The 19089-nt window shown below is 32.7% G+C and overlaps 1 protein-coding gene across 2 annotated transcripts in view; it reads left to right on the forward strand.

Moving 5' to 3' along the window:
- The window catches only part of LOC130443928 (nucleoredoxin-like), a 68706-nt gene that overhangs the window by 41240 nt on the left and 8377 nt on the right, over positions 1-19089 (forward strand). For both annotated transcript variants that reach the window (XM_056778826.1, XM_056778827.1), the window contains exon 7: positions 18169-18364. In XM_056778826.1, coding sequence (XP_056634804.1) covers positions 18169-18364 — 196 coding nt within the window. The remainder of the gene's footprint in view (positions 1-18168; positions 18365-19089) is intronic.

Genomic DNA, 19089 nt, shown 5'->3' on the forward strand with positions numbered 1-19089 from the left:
AATGGTAGTTCGTTTTCAGATTCCCTATCTGAAAAGAGATAATATTAATTGTTTTATTTCGTAAATTATCCCATTCAGATCTTTTTTTTTTTTATGAATACGTGCTTCGTAACATAGAATAATAACTTCAAAAGTTTGAAGACTTTTTCGTTTTTGAACTTTAAATTGGAGCGAAAATGCATTTTCGTGTGTAGGGTTCTTGATATTCATATACCATGACAGCTGCTTTGGTAATTGACATGTGTTTTTGTCGATCTGTTCTTAGATTTTGCGGACATTATTCCAGCAACTGCACACTTAACCCATATAATCTTATATTCATCCATTAAATCTCTTGTTCCAATGAAAGAATAATAGTCTTGTAAACATTTTGGTGGTAACTGAGATTCACCATTCCGACAATATGATTCGACTCCGTACGTTTTCTCGCCCCAACAATAGCGAACTTGTGATCCGATTATGAATTTGGATAAGTTATTAGACGTGCGGATGAGATTATTCCAGACAATTTATTTCTCATTGGCTGACTCACTGATCCTACCGTAAGGTGTCTATCTAAAACAGAATCTTAATCACATCGGGCTGAAATTAAACGTATACCAATTTGCTTTGTTCTTTTAAAAAAAACCTTTATAACCTCATACAGGGTATCAAAAACGTAAAGAATTGAACTAAGTACAAGTTGAAAGATAATTTTGATTTAACCATATTATTATTTAGGTTCTGGGATTAATTATAATATGCAATATTGAGAAATGACCGAAATCCCGAGTGGTGATCAGTATTGAGTAAACTTGTAAACAACAGGGAACAAATTCATATTTAAATATTACATCTCAAAACATAAAAAACGAAAATTTTACTTAATTTACTTTCCTGAATACTTGGTTGAGAGTAGTTGTAAAAATTATATTATTGATGTGTACATAAATTTTCAAAATATCTAGATTGATCATAAATGAATTATAGCTTAAAAATATAAAAACGCGCACAAAAAAAGTGAAAAATAATGCTTGCTATGAGAAAATTTAGAGAGAGGAATAGAGAGAAATGCTTTATTGTCAAAAAATTGTTACAATTTGTAGACAAAACTAAAAAACAAACATAAAAACAAATATATAAAGATACAAATAGAATAAAATTTCAATATACAGAGGAAAACCACAATAAGTAAAAAATTATAGGTAATATTGATAGGTAATAATTAGTATATAAGTTCATAGCAAGATTAAACCAGTATACACTATGCTCGGAATTAAATATTATTATTAAAATAGAAGTCGTCTACAGAGTAGAAGGCACTAACCATTAAATATGCCCTCAAATTATTGCGGGAAAAGATGGAATTGATTGTGCATTTTTTTGCATTGTAAAATATTGAGACCTTAACAAATTCTGAACGTAAATTAGGTAGATAAAGGTCATGCTCCGCGTTCCTAAGTGGATAGCCGTGCAACGACCTCTCTGAAATTGGAGAAGCGTACTAACGAATTAAGGTTCAAAGATGAATAAGAAGAAAAAGTCGGAATTTCTGATCTTTTAGAGAACCTGCAGTGAGCTCTGCTGTTTAGTCCGAGTAAATATTTAACAGCTCTCTTTTGTAGATTCGCTCAAATTGAGCCGCAGCAAACGTACCCCGAAAGGAAAAGACATATCAGAAATGTTGCTCAATAAGGGCATAATAAATTGTTAGGGAGGTGCATAAGTTCAGTTCTTTGGAAAGCAATGCAGCGCAAAACAGGAGGAGGCAATATGTAACTCCCTTTTCAAGGAATTGTCCACATCAAGCACTAAGAATTTCACAGATTCAACGAAGTCAATGTTGGTGTTATTGGATCATGAGGAGTATTTAGTTTATCATGTGAAGTAGAGATTATGCTCGATGTAGAAGCCTTACTTCTTAGATCATTCACAATGGACCACGTCTCTTTAGCAACATTACGAGAACTGGCGAGTCTCCTAATATAATAAATATCTTTGACATCTTTTATTTTCTCATGATAAATTGTTGAGTGTGATTGTCTGATTAATTTTTAGATTACTGATAATTAATCACTGGGTAGGACTTCTTTTTTCATTACGCATTGCTTGCCCTATTTTCTTAATAAGCTCGAAACGACTCTGCAGTAAGATGGATGGTAGAACTTTCCGGTGGGTCTCTTATGTAGGTCACTGAAATATAAATACGGTACGTTTCTCTAGGATAGTTTAATCGGTAAAGGTTATAGAGCGTAACCAATAGATCTGGATTCGATTCCTACTCCGGGTCGTCCGAATGACTCACAAGTAGGTCTTTCCTTTCCTTTATTCTTAACGTCCTCGTTAAGATAACTTGATCAAACTGGTTAAAAAAAGTTATTTTCTCTATGAATGGGATGACAGAGAATGTTCTCATCACAACATACAAAACTGCCCGTAAAGACAAAGGAAACACAATAATCTTGAAAAAAAATTATTTATTTTACAACGTAATATCCTTTTAGCTCCTACATTTTAGGAGATAAGAATCGTCAAGCTTCTCAAAATAGCCATCAACTGCCGACATCACCTATTCATTGTTGGGAAATCCTTGACTCTTGAAACACTTTTTCAAGTATCAGCCTATCAAATCATCCGAGTGGGCTAAATCTGGCGAGTAGGGTACATGAGGTAGCAATTCAAACTTTAATTCATTTATTTTGGGCAATGCAATAACGTATGTGTGATCTGTTGCATTGTCTTGAAGAAACAACACTGTCTTCTTAGCCAAATGCGGTTGTTTTTTCTTGATTTCTTCGCTCAAACGTTGCAATAATTTCGCATAACACTCACCGTTAATATATTTCCCTTTTTCAAGATAGTCAATGGAAATCATCCCACGCGCTTAATGGAAATTATCCCATGCACATGTAAAAAACCGACACCATGATCTTGTCTGCAGATGGAACGGTATTTACCTTTCGACATTTCATCCATGGTTATGAAACAGCGCAAATATCTGGCTTACTTTCTGTGAAACATTGCCATACACTCGATAGAAACATCTTTACGACGCTGTTTTTGAATTGCCTACTGTGTCTGCTACCTCGCGCAATTTATGTCGATGATCGTCCAGTACCATTTTTTGGATTTTCTTCAACATTTCTGGAGGCCTCACCTCATTTGTTCGACCTCTGCGATCCTTGTCTTCGAAGGTCGTACGGCCACGTTGAAACTCAGCTACCCAATAACGAAGAAGCATTCTCACCCGCATTCTCAACCGGATTTGTTTATTCTAAATTTTTTCTAAAACAAAATATCCTATACTGAATGAGGCTGAAGGCATTTTCTGCCTGTTATCGAGCGTCGGTCCTATTGAACAAAATGCTTGGCTGGCTTTTGTTAAAGTCACAAAAAATCTTCTGTATTCATAAGAATCAGCTATGCCAGTGATGTCTATGAAAGAGAAACTTCAGAAATAAAAATGCTTGTTAATATATAAGGAAAATTTATGTCGCTACTTTGCGACACGTCAAAAGTAAATCACTTGAACAGTTAAACTCCAAATTAATTTACTATTTCTCAAGTTTTATCATTGTATAAATTTTGACTTCAGATAAGGCTGTATATTTTTACATTTAACCACTGTTAAATATCAATTTCATGCAAACCTGTTAATTATCATTTTATGGAGACAAGCATGCATTAAACCTATGAGTCACTACAGGGATACCCAAACTTTTTGCTAGTCAATTTATCATGAAATTTGCTATTGAATTGAATTGAGAAAATACACAATTACTAATATTTATTTTGCATGAAACATTGTTTATAATTGTTTCATTAAATTTTCAAAATTTGTTTCGTTAAATTTTAAAAATTGATGCTATAAAACTTCGTAGAATTGTAATCCGATGTTGATAAAGCAACCTTATATACTTTGTGATATTCATCGCGTTATCGTCTAAAATTTTATGTCACGCAAACATTTACCTGTGAATTATGGCTACTGAATTATTACCTCCCTGTATACATATAGCATAATGTTTTATCGTGACAAATAACTGTAAAACACGTAGCGAAGGATTACAAAACGTATGGGAGGGTCAAACATATTTTATATAAGTAATATATACCGTTATCGTACAAAAAAAAATTATGATTCAATAATATTGTCAATATTATAGAAAATCAACTAGAAAAAAGTTTGTGACATTGAAATACAAGTTTCAATAGTAATTTGTTCATTGATACAGGATATGCGTCTGTTTGACTTTCCACAGAAATGATTCACAATTGGACAAATTCGGGTCCAATTGGAATAATAATTTGGAATAATAATCTACGAATGACGTCCACAATTTATACTTTTAGCAATTTCTATTTTTTTCCAATTCCTTCTCTCTCATTCTTTCGGTTTCGGTTTTCTTGTTCGTCTCCTATACTATCATCATTTCTATTTCCGCTTCCGATCCAGCTTTCCATGTATTCATATTGACAATTATCTTTATCACATCCTCTTCCTCTAGTATATCTTCATTTGTTCTTCTTCTGTATACGTCGTTTTATTTCTTCGGTTCCATAATAATAGGCAGCATTATTTTGGATTTTTTTTGTTATAATTATCGTCTCAGCAGCAAAAGTCCTGATGACTTTTTGTTTATTTGTTTGTTTTTCAAAATTTTTCAATTTGAAAGCTTCAAGAGCTCTATTTGCTGCTTGTATGTTCTATCTTACTTGAATTTCTTTACCACTTCAAACTCATATCTTCTTACTTTATCTCTTCTTTCTTATTTCTTCCTTATATTTTCCATATACTTCCTCTTAATAGCATTAATTCCTAGCCTCCTTCTATCGAATATTCCGTCAATTCTTGCATTAAATTTTTGTTCTTTGTTACTATAGCTGAATTGTCCGCGTAAACTATTACTTTACCACTTCTAGTCCTTCTTCTTTTTCTTGATATTTATGAAATATTATGAAATATTTTACTAATGTTTCTATTGAATCATCTATTGTCATCAAAAGCAAGAAAGTATGCGGAATTTCAAGTCAATAAGTTGAATAAAAGTTGGAGAAATTTTTTTTAGAAAATTCCAACCAAACAGACAAACTAACAGAGTGAATTGAATAAAATGGGGTAACAATCTTGGTGACTTTATTATTATTATTCTCATCAATGTATTATCTATATACAGAGATATTGGTTATTTTTTGATCACGAATGATTTTGCTGCTTTTCTATTTTATACAACAATGCAGTTTCTCGAAACAAACGTTCAGAAATGTACAAACAACAATTTTTTACAATTCCTTAATGATAACTCTGAAACATTCTCAAACTGAAATATGAATCTCATTTATCCTCTGTCTTGAAAGTTTCAACAACAGTGGTAAACTTAATCTAACAAAATCTCTTAATTAAATGAGTGTTTGGGAAAAAACACAGTTGAATACCTACAACCCCAACCATAGTTCGACCCCTACACCCCTGTTGCCATAGCGACAGAATCCCCACGGTGTTAGCCACAATGCTGATGAGTGGTTCTCAAAAGTTAAACTCGTGCAATATCACCGTTTCAAGGAGATCATGTCGCGCAATTCAATCTACGGTTCAATGAAAACAAAGTGGCGTATTTTGTCGTTCGTCGACATATTCAGCTCTGTTCGCTATTCTATTATTTCGAATATAATTTGAACAAAAAGTTTATTTATAGATAAAACAAAAATTAAACAGCTTAACAGACAGCCGAGGTACAAGTATTTTTCAAAAAAAGATTTGTTTCCATCATTTTTGTGTAACTTCACTTAGACTTGAGATTCTGAATGTAACTGTAAAGAACAGATAGATCTTATATCTCGCAAATTCTAAGATATACCATGATATACCTCAAGTTGAGAGTATTAGTTTTAGTTTTGTTTTGTTAAAAAGCTTGATATTTCTTGATAACTAGTTAGCCTAGACCAGTTCCACGCATAAACAAAATATTGCGTTACCATAGCAACGAACAATAACTTATTAGAAGTGTCAGTGCAAAGTATGACGTCAAAAAAGTAAACCAGAGTTATGTAATAAATTAAAAGAAAAAAAAAGTCCACCGAAATTGTGAAAATCGAAAAATTCGAGTATCGAGCCATCATCAAGTACCTTTATTTGAAAGGGTTATGAGGTAAGCAGATTTACGAAGACATGCTTAATACCCTTGGTGATCAATGTCCTTCGTATGCGACCGTGAAAAATTGGACTGCAAGCTTCAAAAGAGATAAATTTTCCATTGAAGATGATGACCAATCGGTCGGCCTGTTTCTGTGTCAGTCCCCGAAAATATCAAAGCAGTTCATGACATGATTTTATCAGACCATCGAATTGGGCTAAAACGGATATCTGAAGCACTGAATATTTCATATGAACGCGTTCATCATATAGCTCCCGTCTATTTGGACATGATAAAAATTGGTGCAAAATGGATCCCCAAATGTTTGAATGTTGACCAAAAGCGTGCAAGGTAGAAGCATCGTGTTCGATCTGTGCTAGATTTGAAAACGATGTAGACTTCTTAAACTGAATTGTTACTATGGATGAGACTTGGGTACATTTCTACGATCCAGAAACAAAGCAACAATCGATGGAATGGCGATACTCTGGTTCTCCAAGATCTAAGAAGTTTCGTGTCCAAAAATCTGTTGGAAAAGTTCTTGCTTCAGTTTTTATTAAATTCGTGATTAGGGTTTTAATTACTAGAACACTTATTCCCCAGATTTGGCTCTAGGATTTGACTATCATCTCTTTCCTCCACTGAAAAAAAGTCTAAAAGGTCGTAAATTTTCTTCCAACGAAGAGTTAATAAAAGCTGTGGAGGTATGGTTTGCAGAGCAAGAAGAAACATTTATTTAAAGATCTAGTCATTTCAGGTTCGCTGAAATAAATGTATCCAATTAAGAGGAGAATATGTTGAGTAATAAAATATTTTTACATTGGTTCTATAGTAGGCTAAGAATTTTTCTATATACTTATCCTCGTATATGTAAAACCATGCGGAGTATTTCCATAACGAATACATGGTCTGATCAATCTTGACCCAAACAGATGCATTTGAACTACGCGCGTGAATCGAACTGGTAACATTTTTTTTTTCATTAATTAGTACAACTTTTTCCATATGCATGTGGAGTTTGAGCTTCATATATCAATTGGGTGTTTATTGAAGAAGCGAAAAATTTTTCTGGCGTTATTGAGTGTAGAAAAAGTTGAGCAACGAATTTCCTTGAAATTTCATGTATTCAATAGAATTACGGCGACGGAGCTATTGAAAAGTAGTAGTAAAGATCGTAAAGTCGAAAATTTGTCTAGTACGAGTCGCTCATCGACTTATGTTATTGACGATAATATCATAAGTTGAGGAATTGTGCTTGAACATCATCACGAAGGCATTCAGCAGAAACTCATGACATCTCTTACGGATCGACACAACATATTTTGGTTATTGTTTTGGGTATTAAACGTGTCAATGCTAGATTTTAGAATCTTTTACCAAAACAACGTTAAGCGGAGGTCGTGAAAGAGGTACTTGCCAACGTACTTGTGGATCCTACATTCATCAAAAGTTAGTTTATGATCAAAAGTAAGCCGAATCCTAGAAGCCACGCCAAAGTCGGTCGAAATTCAAGGTAATGCTTATGCTTATCGTTTTCTCCAATTACCGTGGTGGTTCACCATGAATTCAGAGAGTCAAATAGTTAATAAGGAGTTTGATTCGGTCGTTTTAAGGCTTCTACGAGAAGCAATTCATAGTAAACGATCGGATTTGTGATTATAATTAATTTTTTTGACTAATCAGGAAGCACCAGTTTCAAAATCCGCTTCGTGGAGCGTGTAATGAGTCCATTGAACTTAAAAAAGTATTTCGCTTCAGGTACTACAGACCATCTCAGCCGAGGCATATAACAAGTGTATGAAGAATTATATTAAGCATTGACATACTTGTATTGACTGGAAGCAAGTCTATTTGGAGGCAATAACAACGATTTATACTAATACTCGTAAATATGAATAATCAAAAGAATGTATATAGTTTTTTATCTTAAAATTAAAGGGACCTGAAGGTAATATTTTTAAGTTTTATGAGATTAAGAAAGTTTAATAGAAGTTCCGTATTCTTCCACTAAATGTTGGGATCGTCTCAATTGTACAAAATATCTCAGATCAGTCAACTCCTCTGTCAACTTGATGGGAAAGCGTTTCCATCTATCTATCTATCTGGTGAGAATTTTAGGAAATGTGAGGTTACAAACAATGGTTTTATTGAAGTGAATAATATTTATATACTCGCGTGAATGTTGTGATTTTTATCTTTAATTTCGTTATCACTAACTTATATAAATAGGATAAGAGTTACTTTTGAAAATTCCACATACTGTTTTATAACTAAGAAAATAAATTCAGGTACACATACAAAATAGAAGCAAACGTTAATTTATAATCTGGTATATAAATGTGTTGTTTGAATTTTTAAAGTAGTGCATACAAAACAAACATTTGTTGTAGAAGTAATGAATAAATAAATTAACATTTATTATAGATACTATCGAAGATCATATTACTATTGATCGATAGAATAAACTTACATTGTGACGCTATGAGGCATAATCTGAGAATGGTCTTCCAAGTTTGAAGGAATATCCTCCCTGTACTCCGAAAGTGTGTAGAAGTTCCAACATTTATTATAGTTTTTATTTGATAAGTTGTTGTTTTAGTAAATAATTACAATTTATTATAATTTTGGTCAGAATGTCTCTTTATGCAAACGGTTTCTTTGGCATGTAAGACGATCTAAAAATCTACAATCTCCTTAACCATAAATTTTATCGAATTACGAAAAGACTACCTTTTTTTAACCGATTGAACATTTCATTTTTGCTGTTTTTAGATTATACAAGTTGTCTCTGTAAAAGTTACTGATTGTAACAAGCGGCCTCCGGCAGTTAGATAGTGGTGTGAGAAAATTTTCTTCATCTCACAGCATTATTTTCACGTTATCTAGTCACTCCCGAATTTTTTGCGTCAATTCTCGGAACACCCTTTATAATAATTGGGATTATTGTAAAACACCCGTCAGTCTTTATTATAAGTATCTCAATATCAATTTTAATGAAAAAGGCCTAAAAAATAAGTGGACAGGCAGCTTCCTTTACAATGCGTCGTGCCACAAGTCGCAAGTTTTTGACAACTCAAAATCTTCTGTCGACGTCCGCCTTACTCACCAGATTTAATACTATAAGTTTTCTATGTACTAAAAAGTAAACATATTGATACCATTTCTCATTATGAGAAGGTCATAACAGAGCAATTGGAAGCTTTTTCGAGAGAAGGTTACTGGTCATGGATTCAACATTGGCTTGAGTGGATTACTAACCAGTGACAATACTTGTGGAAACTGATTCATATTATCTAATAAAGATAACTCTTAGTTTTGAGATTAAAGTGAATTATTGTTCAATTTTAACGAGTATAACACAAAATTCTTTATACAGACACTGATCCTTCTATTATGGGGTACGAGTGTATCACAATGTAATCTAATGAATCTAATGAATCTGCATATCCCTCCCTATATCAAACTACTCAATACCCTTGATTAAACCTGATAACTACCACCTATATTGAACCCTAATTCGAATTTAGAAGGGGTGGAAAATTAGATGTATTAAGTGAACTCATTATATGGTTTATTTGGAGGTGGAATATTTGAAAATATATTGAATTTCGATTTTGACGAAAGGGGATCAGAAAGTAATTTCTCCCTTCTAAAGTAAAATTAAACGAATAGATTTTCAAAAAGCTTCAGTTTATTATTATCTATATTTTTTGCTACTATAAACTGATGTATCGCTCGAAATAAATAAATCCGAAGATGCGATATCGAGCGAGTACGTTGGATGAGACAGTATCTCTCACCCCAATTTATTAATTCTTACGGCAGTTACTCTTCGATTGAAAATTATCAGACTTAAGCATTCAAAATGAACACTCCCTGTGTTTATTAATATATCTCGTTATTTTTATATTCACCTCTTACTCATTATCATCGACCGAACATCCTTCTTTCAACTCTAGTTTGCGTGGGTGGCCACAAGCAGAAAAACTGATTGAATTGAGCTTAAAAAACCTCGACACTAAGAAATATTTCGTCTACTCCGTCTCTACGTCAGTCGAATAGGAAATCATTTAACCGGATATTAAAAATTCCGCGGATAAAGAAATATTCTCCAATGTCACTTTGTTATTAAATTAACAATTGATAAATTAAAGGTCATTTCACGCTTACCTAGGACTGTGTAGTATATTTTTAGGATGCACAAGATGTAATAATAATGATAGTGATGATAATAATAATCAATAAAATCAACACATTTATCATTATTCATAATTATCTTTGATCATGTGTCCAAATTTGTACTGTCGCCCGTGAAATCATTGTTCCGTCACTGTGGATAATTCGTAAATTGTTATTAATTGTTAATTTAAATAAAAAGTGCATTGTCTCTACTAAACTATTACATGTTAACAGAAATAGTTATTTACGTTATAAGTCCGGGAAGTGATTTAGTATGGTGCGAGATAGATGTTTATGGACGAGGCGACGAAGGAGCCGAGTCAAGAATATCTAATCGAGTACCGTAATAGTAACTTTACGGATGTATGTCTCAATATTTGATTTTCAGGTTATAAATAAAAAGCAAATTTATATTAAAAGATGAAATGTCATTTTTGAAAATTTTACTGAAAAAAGCTCCTTTGATTATTCTCTTATTATTTAAAAAAATAAAAATTAACACAAGTCACTAAGGTAACATTGTAATTAAAGGCAGACATATTGAATTGGGATTGGAAGAATTTAAGAGTACTGTATGAAAAAAAAAGTATATTATATAACGAGTTTGGAAAGTGATACATTTCGCACTAGTTACTTGAGAAAAGTAACGAGTGCAAAGTACGACCACGCGAAAAATTCTTGAAAAAAACCTATTTTTTAAATAAGTCAATTAAACAATACCGCACATGTGTTGAAAAGTTTATAAACATATATGCTCAAAAGTTAAAAAACCCTACAAAATATTTTTTATTTTGTATTAGTAGAGATGACAAAAACGAAAGGAATGTTTATGAAATAATTTTTTTAAACTTTTAACTTACCTGTTAGTAAAATCAAGATAGTCATGAAGAATGCTCTCCTCCACTATGGAGAATAAACTTTCATTCAACTACTTCATACATTACCCAGTAATAGTAATACCACTTAAATTTAACGTTTAAATTATCACGCAGACACTAGTATGAACACAAATCACAACAAACTTTCAATTTTTTTGTAAACACTAATATAATCTTAAAATATCATATTTTCTATATCTTCAGTCTTCTTGAATTTGGCTATTTGCCTTTCGGCACCCAGCCAGTTTCATAATGTATTCGCGTATTCCCTCTATTCTTCGAGACCACATATAACGTTAAAAAAAAAGAAACATTTCAATACATTTATATTCTGTTATTTTCAGTACATGTGTGAAATAAGCTACTTTCTTAGGTAAAAATAAGTGTGCAATCAATGATTTTCATAAGTGATCGTAGGAAAAAGATATTTTCATCCAATGTCCTGGTACGTTTTGTGTCAAAAGTTGATTTAAAACAATGGACTTATTAAAATAACGAAACATGAACATTACTCTTCAGGGTGTAAATCCATATTCATATCTCATTAAAGAATTTTCTTGAGAAAAAAACTTTTTGCATTAATTGTGATATGATGATATGATAAAATAGCCAAATAATGGAGTTGAAGAATATCATTGAATATTAGCTCTACCTCGATTCAAATACAGTCCTTCAAATCCTAAGCTTCTTCTCTGTCTCTTCCCTAATAATATAATAAAGCTCAGAGGAAAAGCCAGCTATTGCAATTGGCATAAGGTCAAATGATCTTCTTATATCTGGAATTTAGTGAAGATTGCGTATAACCTACCAAGTTGATGTTGATGAGAGTGAGGCAACGGAACGTAACATACTAAGAAAGCGTACAGCACCAAGAACCCGCTTAGCTGTTGACTAGAAGCATTTGACTTAAACAACAATTTAGTTCTCACATACATACGTAAGTACGCTTCATTCGCCTGTTATATTCCGCTACCTCGAGGGTCAAGCCTTGTCTCACCCTCATCAAACAACCTGGCGGTCTATACACAATATTCGTTAAATTTCAACTGCACGCTGGATAAGGAGATTCACTCATCCCGTTTATGTTTAATTTGATAATGAATAAAATATTAGAACGTTTGCCCAAAGCAGCGGGATTCAAAATGGAATATCCATTCTTCGGCGTCTGCTATGCTGACGATGCTGTCCTTATTACCGATACTAAAGATCTCCAAAAGCTACTACATTCCTTTGATACTGAGCCAAAATAACTTAATATGCTCATGCACCGCGGAGGCCAAAGAAACGATACGATGTAAGTTGGAAATCGACTCAAAAATTATCGAACAAGTGATTCATCTTAAATATCTGGGTGCGTAAATAACGAGTGAATACGGAAAGTAAATTGAGGATATATAAAACGACCGTAAGACCTATCATTACATACGCAGTAGAAACAACACCAGATATGAATAGAACACAAGAGACGAAGAGAACCGTCGAAATGAAAGTACTAAGAAGTATACAAGGGATAACTCTACACGACAGAATACGGAATGAAAAATTAACAGTAAAGTGGAATACAGGAACTAGAAAGATGGGCGAGACAGAGATTAACATTCTGGAATGCAACGTTATAAACGCCAAAATGAACAACCCAAAAGGAAGAAGATTACAGGAAAGACCGCCTAAACGTTGGCGGGAATGATCAACTTATTTTAGGAAAGTTCTGCTGGTAATGGAAAGGAAGTAGCTTATTAATATATAATCTATGTAAGGAAGAAGAAGAGGATTATTCCGACTCCAATAGTGTCATTTGTGCCGATTTATTGTATCACTGTATCATCTGCCTTATACTATTAAAAAAAACTTCTGCTTGAATCATCTCCTGACATTTCGTGAACAAGTTTCATCGTATTTTTGACTTCACGATCTACCTTCTAACCATTGAAAAGTCTTTTCTGGATAGGTATTTTTTACTTTCCCAATAGTTATGCCTATAAATTTAGCATCTATTGGATAAATTGAGGAATTCTATAGTCGACAATATTCATTATATATAAATACATTTAAAAAGAACCAAGACGTGAAAAACAATAAACTAGATTAAATGTTCTTCAGCATCTTCGGTACTCTTTCTTAGTCTAAACGTTTCACGTATTCCAATAATCTTAGATTTTGTGCTCTCTGCAAATATATTATATCCTACTCACTATAATACATATTGATTGGCTTTTCAACTCTATTTTTTTTCTAATCTGATTCCACCGTGTATTATTATTATATTTTTCTTTTCCACTATTCCTCCTGTTTTCTATTTGTTTGATTACCCATATCTCACAAGACGTCGGTCTGATTACAGAAGAATATAATCTAGTTTGCATTTATCTAGCGACGTGTCGAAATCTCATAACGTGCCATATTTTTATTAACTTTGAAGGAGATGCTTTCTTGTGTCTTATTGCTATAAAAATGGTTTGACTCTTCAGAGAGCTCATTATTCCCCTCTACTTGTCATTATTGTTTATAGTTTTACTCATTTTTGATTAGATTTCTTTGGTATACGATAAGTTTTATTGTCTTATTATTATTCCAAACTACGCAGCTTTCTTTTACCATTCATTGTCGTTCGATAACTGAATTCTTTCTACTCTAGTATATTGTGGATGAAACTTGCATCTGGCGGATTGTTTGTAATTGCTTTTTTAACCTTAATAATAATATTAATTTCTTATATCTTATATATATCATTATATTACAATGGTTGAAACACCTAAAATCACACAACTGGATTCAAGTCTATAAACAGAAAAATTATGATGTTATGAATTCACGTCAGTCAATTAATTCACAAATTTGTAAAAACTGTTTATTAACATAAAATACAAATAAATAAAGTGTTTTCATTAATCTGACTACTGTACTCGTTGGATGTCAAGACTATTAAGAACACACTATGCATCTATATGCTTTCTTAAATACTAATCCTATTGCATACAAAAAGTATAATTAATAATATTTATGGTCGTTAGAGTCACATCAATACAAAAATAAGGGCGAGTAAATTGATGAGTTAATGGAACTTCAAGTATCCAAGGAACATATGGAATCACTTAAGTAAGACGTTGGTTCCTGTCAGGGCATAATCAGTTTACAATAAATCTCAACAAATACAATATAATAAAAGTTAAATAGGTACATTTATGATTCTTTCCTGTCACATTAATATAAGGTAAAAATTAGGTAATTATAAACGATATCTTAATGGAGCAGAAGTAAAGGGACAAATTTTATAACTTAATATATGGTTCCTAGGTCCTAATGGTTCCCATCAGGAGATTATTCACGATAATGAGGTTTTGGAAATAAAACATTTTTCTGAGTTAAGTTTTAAATGGAAACTGATATTAATCTTGTTCTGGATTAAGATCCTTAATCAGCTTATAGGTGATCTATCTGATCCGGGGTTATAATTTCTAAAAAGCACAACAATTTTATATTTGTTTAAAGTGTCCAGCCGCGAGTTACAGTTCGGTGATAACTTTGAGTCATCATATCAAACATAAGTTACTCATCCGCAATTCCAAAAATACTTTATCAAATGATCTTGCCGAATTACATATTTTTAGAATATAATTGCATTATTTTTTTTTTGTATATAAGACCGATCCCTAATTAATATTGTACATTGTAATTCTAATTGTTGATAGTGTAGTTTTACTATTCAAATGAAGATCTTTTCAAAAATTGACTTTTGTGGCAGTAACTTTCAATTTACGCAAGGTGGTTATTAATCAATCGGTTTTCTATCGATCAAAATATCGATATTTTATGGTGAAATTTGGGAAGAACTTTCATAATATTAAAGATAATAAAATATATTATCATAATAAATCATAGACATCCATATAGATACTAGTTGTTAAGTATTTTCAAGTGGCTTGATATCAAATCAAAAAAAGTTACGTTGAATTCAATTTTTGAACCTATTATTTATACCCTGTAATATATCTGGGGCTGCTGAACGTAGCAAGAAATTAGAGTCACTCTCTAAGTAATGTATACATCGTTCGATATCGCTATATAAAAGATGATTTATTTGGAAATTGAGTAATTTATAAGGATATAAAAAAGCTATTTGTGAAATTGAATTTTTAAACAGCTCGAAACATTTTGTTGTTCTGACGCTAGAAAATGCTTTTCAGGGCTCTTCTAAGGAAAATTGAGAGGAAATCATTTTCTTTTTCGTAGACAGCGAAATAAAGAAAATACAATGAAACTAAATGTATTTCTTGCACCATAAAATGCGAACGATTCGTAGTATTGATTTTTTTTTGAACTGTATTTCAATAGTAACATGGCAATAATTAGTTTATCCACAACATGCAACCATTTGAAAAAAATAACATCATAAGATCTAATATTTTATTTATATATATAAATATATTCATCTCAACTGCCACTCTGAAATCGATTCTCATAATTATACCATCAAGTTATTAAGCAGTATATTGTGAGTCTCAACCTAAGGGTTACTCCATTTAATCTTTCTTTAGTCAAAGCTTATCTTTCTCAAACTTTTATACTCTCTTTTTGAGTAGCTTGTATCCATATTATTTGATTGACTGATTTGGATCATTTGCTACGGACGTTTCAACGGCAGCGATATTTTCGACACTTCGACCAACCCGTAGTCTCACTGGCACGGCAACAGTATGTAGACTCAAACTTTTTCACTAAACTTGTTACTGCCTGTCTACTATATCGAGAATTACGACCGAAAATCGTGTCGAGTTAACGCTCTTAAAGTAGCGGCCACCGACTCCAAATATCTGTAGTAAATTTTTAAGATTTGCAGACGTTGTTCGTTCGTGTACTTCACCATGATGAAAAGGTTATGTCTACTGAATAAACTAACAGTGACAGTTCGATGTTAAGTGATAAGGTGCGTTCACAAGCTAAATTCAAAATTGTCAAGTCCCTACCGGAAAACCTTTTACAATGCATATATAATCAATATATTGGACAGTTAGTGATTATTTAGATTCTAAGAAATTCAAATTCCTTGTTTTAATTAACAAATGTTTTCTAAATTACATTCCGTATAGATTGCTGTTAGTGCTAAATCACTTTCCTATTCTGGCTTTCATGAGAGTTATAGTCTATTTCAGAAAGGTACAGAGTAATAAAATAGGGAATTACGTCCATAACGGCTTAATTTTGGTGTCGGCCATAGGTGTAGGTCTTTAAATAGTTCGTAATATTAAAATTTCAAGTCATTGCGTAAGAGAATTAGGAAAAGTATGTTTTCTGGCCTGAAGTGTCAATATCGAAATACAGTGTAGGGATTACTTAGGTAGCAGATTATACAGTTACGTTTGCGTTTAACAGGTACCGTTTAACCTTCTATTAGTGCCTCTGCCTAATTTCAACCCTATTTCAGATTCAGCTTTCCTTTTTAAAAGTATCCTACCAGCACGCCTTTGGCACACTATTATCAGTGTTTGTAAATGGATAACAATAGGCTAAACCCATAAATTGTCGCCAACCCGGGTGATACTACCTGCACTTGATAAAAAGAACGAATTTTACAATGAAATCAATGCCAAGTTATGAAAGTGGCTTAAATATTCATTGGGTCACTCTGTGGTCCCTTTGCATACCTAATGAGGTTTTATTACTCTATACCTTTCTGAAATAAACTATGGCTGTTTTGTATTTCATTCAATTTTTATATAAATTACCGACAGTGATCTTTTTTATTCATTTTTTGGTGCTGGTATTTCTTTCAGGCATTTGCTGTAGGACATGTTCACACTTGATATTATACTTTTAGGTTATAGGTTAAACTTCAATATAAGGTTCAGTTGCCTAGATACAGGAATCACAGGGATATTTATTAGAAGAGCTCCAGTCGCAGCTGTTTAGCTTTTACCCAACCTAACGTTATATTAAGAGAACTGAAACTAGAGTGTACAGACTTATACGGAGCCAAAGCTTATTGATAACTAACGATACGAATTATAACTAAAGAAAAGAAAAAAGAACTTGAAAATAGCCTCAGGGAAGATCAATTCTCTTTTCAAACTTAATAAGCACTTTGGAGTTACTATATTGAGCAGGGAAGCAGTACCCTAATCTGATTTACAGATGCTTCTAAAATCGAAAACCAACAAACCATAAGAGCTATCTACAAAAGCCCACAATTAAATAGTCCACAAGTCACGATATTTCACAATGTTTCGAGCAGAAATCGCAGCCATTATGCACTGTGTGCTTTAATGATAAAGAACATAGAAAAACATGCAAGGTGAAATCATCTCCAAAGTTGCAGAAGATATCGATTATTTAACACACGACGAAGAATGATACACCAAAGTTATAACAGATCCAGATCTGATTTGAGGCATTTGAATAAGTTTTCTTAAATTATGGACAGAGATTATCAAATTGGATAGACGTAAACCCAACGCCAAAGGCAGGCATTGCACTTTATCAAATATTATTCGCTTAAGCTCGCACTAGACTTAATTAGCAACAACCGTAAGGTTGAGGGATATTAGCAGGGCATTGTAAACTTAATAAACAGCTGAAGATAATAAAGTTGGAGGAAAGTAGCTTATGTACATCTTTGTCGAGAAGCGGAAGAAACAGCCGCACACGTAGATTTAGAAAACTATGTGACGAGAAGCCCAACCGGAATCTTACATGTCATAGGCAGTGTCAAGATTAAGGAGACTGATTAAAATGAGATAAAATCGTAGATCGAATACCACAGTTGTAGTTGTAGCTCACATCAGCTATAAGTATATAAGTATATTTATTATTGTTGGTATTAAACTATCTTTTTAGAGTTTGGTTTTTTCTCCATATATCTTACAGCTATTCAAATTCGGGTCATTTGTATATTCGTTTAATAAAAAAAATTCCAAGAGATTGTTCTAGATTCAACTTTTTTGAATGTTGCAACGCTATGAATTGTAAAATGATTTATTCATGCGATAATTATTTTATTTTAGGAGTGCCGAGTCTTATCGAGCATATGTCGAAACAATGCCATGGATTTCAGTACCGTTTCAGCAAACAGCAGTGCGAGCGGAATTAGCACAATTATATGGAATCAGAGGAATTCCAACGTTGTTACTATTAGACAGTAATGGTCACATAATCACCATGGATGCTAGAACAGAAGTGGCGGAAGATCCTTCAGCACAGGTAATTAAGATTTGTAGAGACAATTTAATATATTTTTCGAAACGTCTGATGAAAAATGTTGAAACACAAATACAGAAAAATGTGGAGGAAGACGTTTTTTCAACAAAATTTTTACAACTGATTTCTTTCTCATTTACTATGAATACATAACTGTCAGTTTTTCTGATGTATCAAAAAGTATGTAACCTGACTCGGTTATCTTGTTTGATACGAGGTCACACGATGGTCACAGAAGTACCTGACCCAACAAAGAAAACACAAAAATTTTGGAAAAAAATAAATTTATTTCTCAGCTCCATATAATTCTCCCAGCGATAATCAAAAGTTCGATACCTTTGTTCTAATAAGAATCGTCAACCTCTTCAAAATAGAATTCAACTGCCGACATCAACTCTTCATCATTATTGGAAAATCTTTGACCACCTAGCAATTTTTCCAATCTGGAAAGAGAAAATAATCCGAGGGATTAAATCTGACGAACAGGGTCCATTAGATAGCAATTCAAACTTTAATTAATCAATTATTTCAATTGTAATGTAGGATGTGTGAGCTGGTGCATTGTCTTGATGAAGCAACACTTTCTTCTTTGCCGAATTCGGCCGTTTTTCTTCTCTCAAGATAGTCAATGAAAATTAAACCACACGAATCCCAAAAAACCGACACCTTGCTTGCAGATGGAATGGTCTTTGCCTTCTTTGGAGCTGGTTCTCCCCTTTGAGACCATT

This window comes from Diorhabda sublineata, chromosome 5 (genome assembly GCF_026230105.1).
Source record: "Diorhabda sublineata isolate icDioSubl1.1 chromosome 5, icDioSubl1.1, whole genome shotgun sequence".
NCBI lineage: Eukaryota > Metazoa > Arthropoda > Insecta > Coleoptera > Chrysomelidae > Diorhabda > Diorhabda sublineata.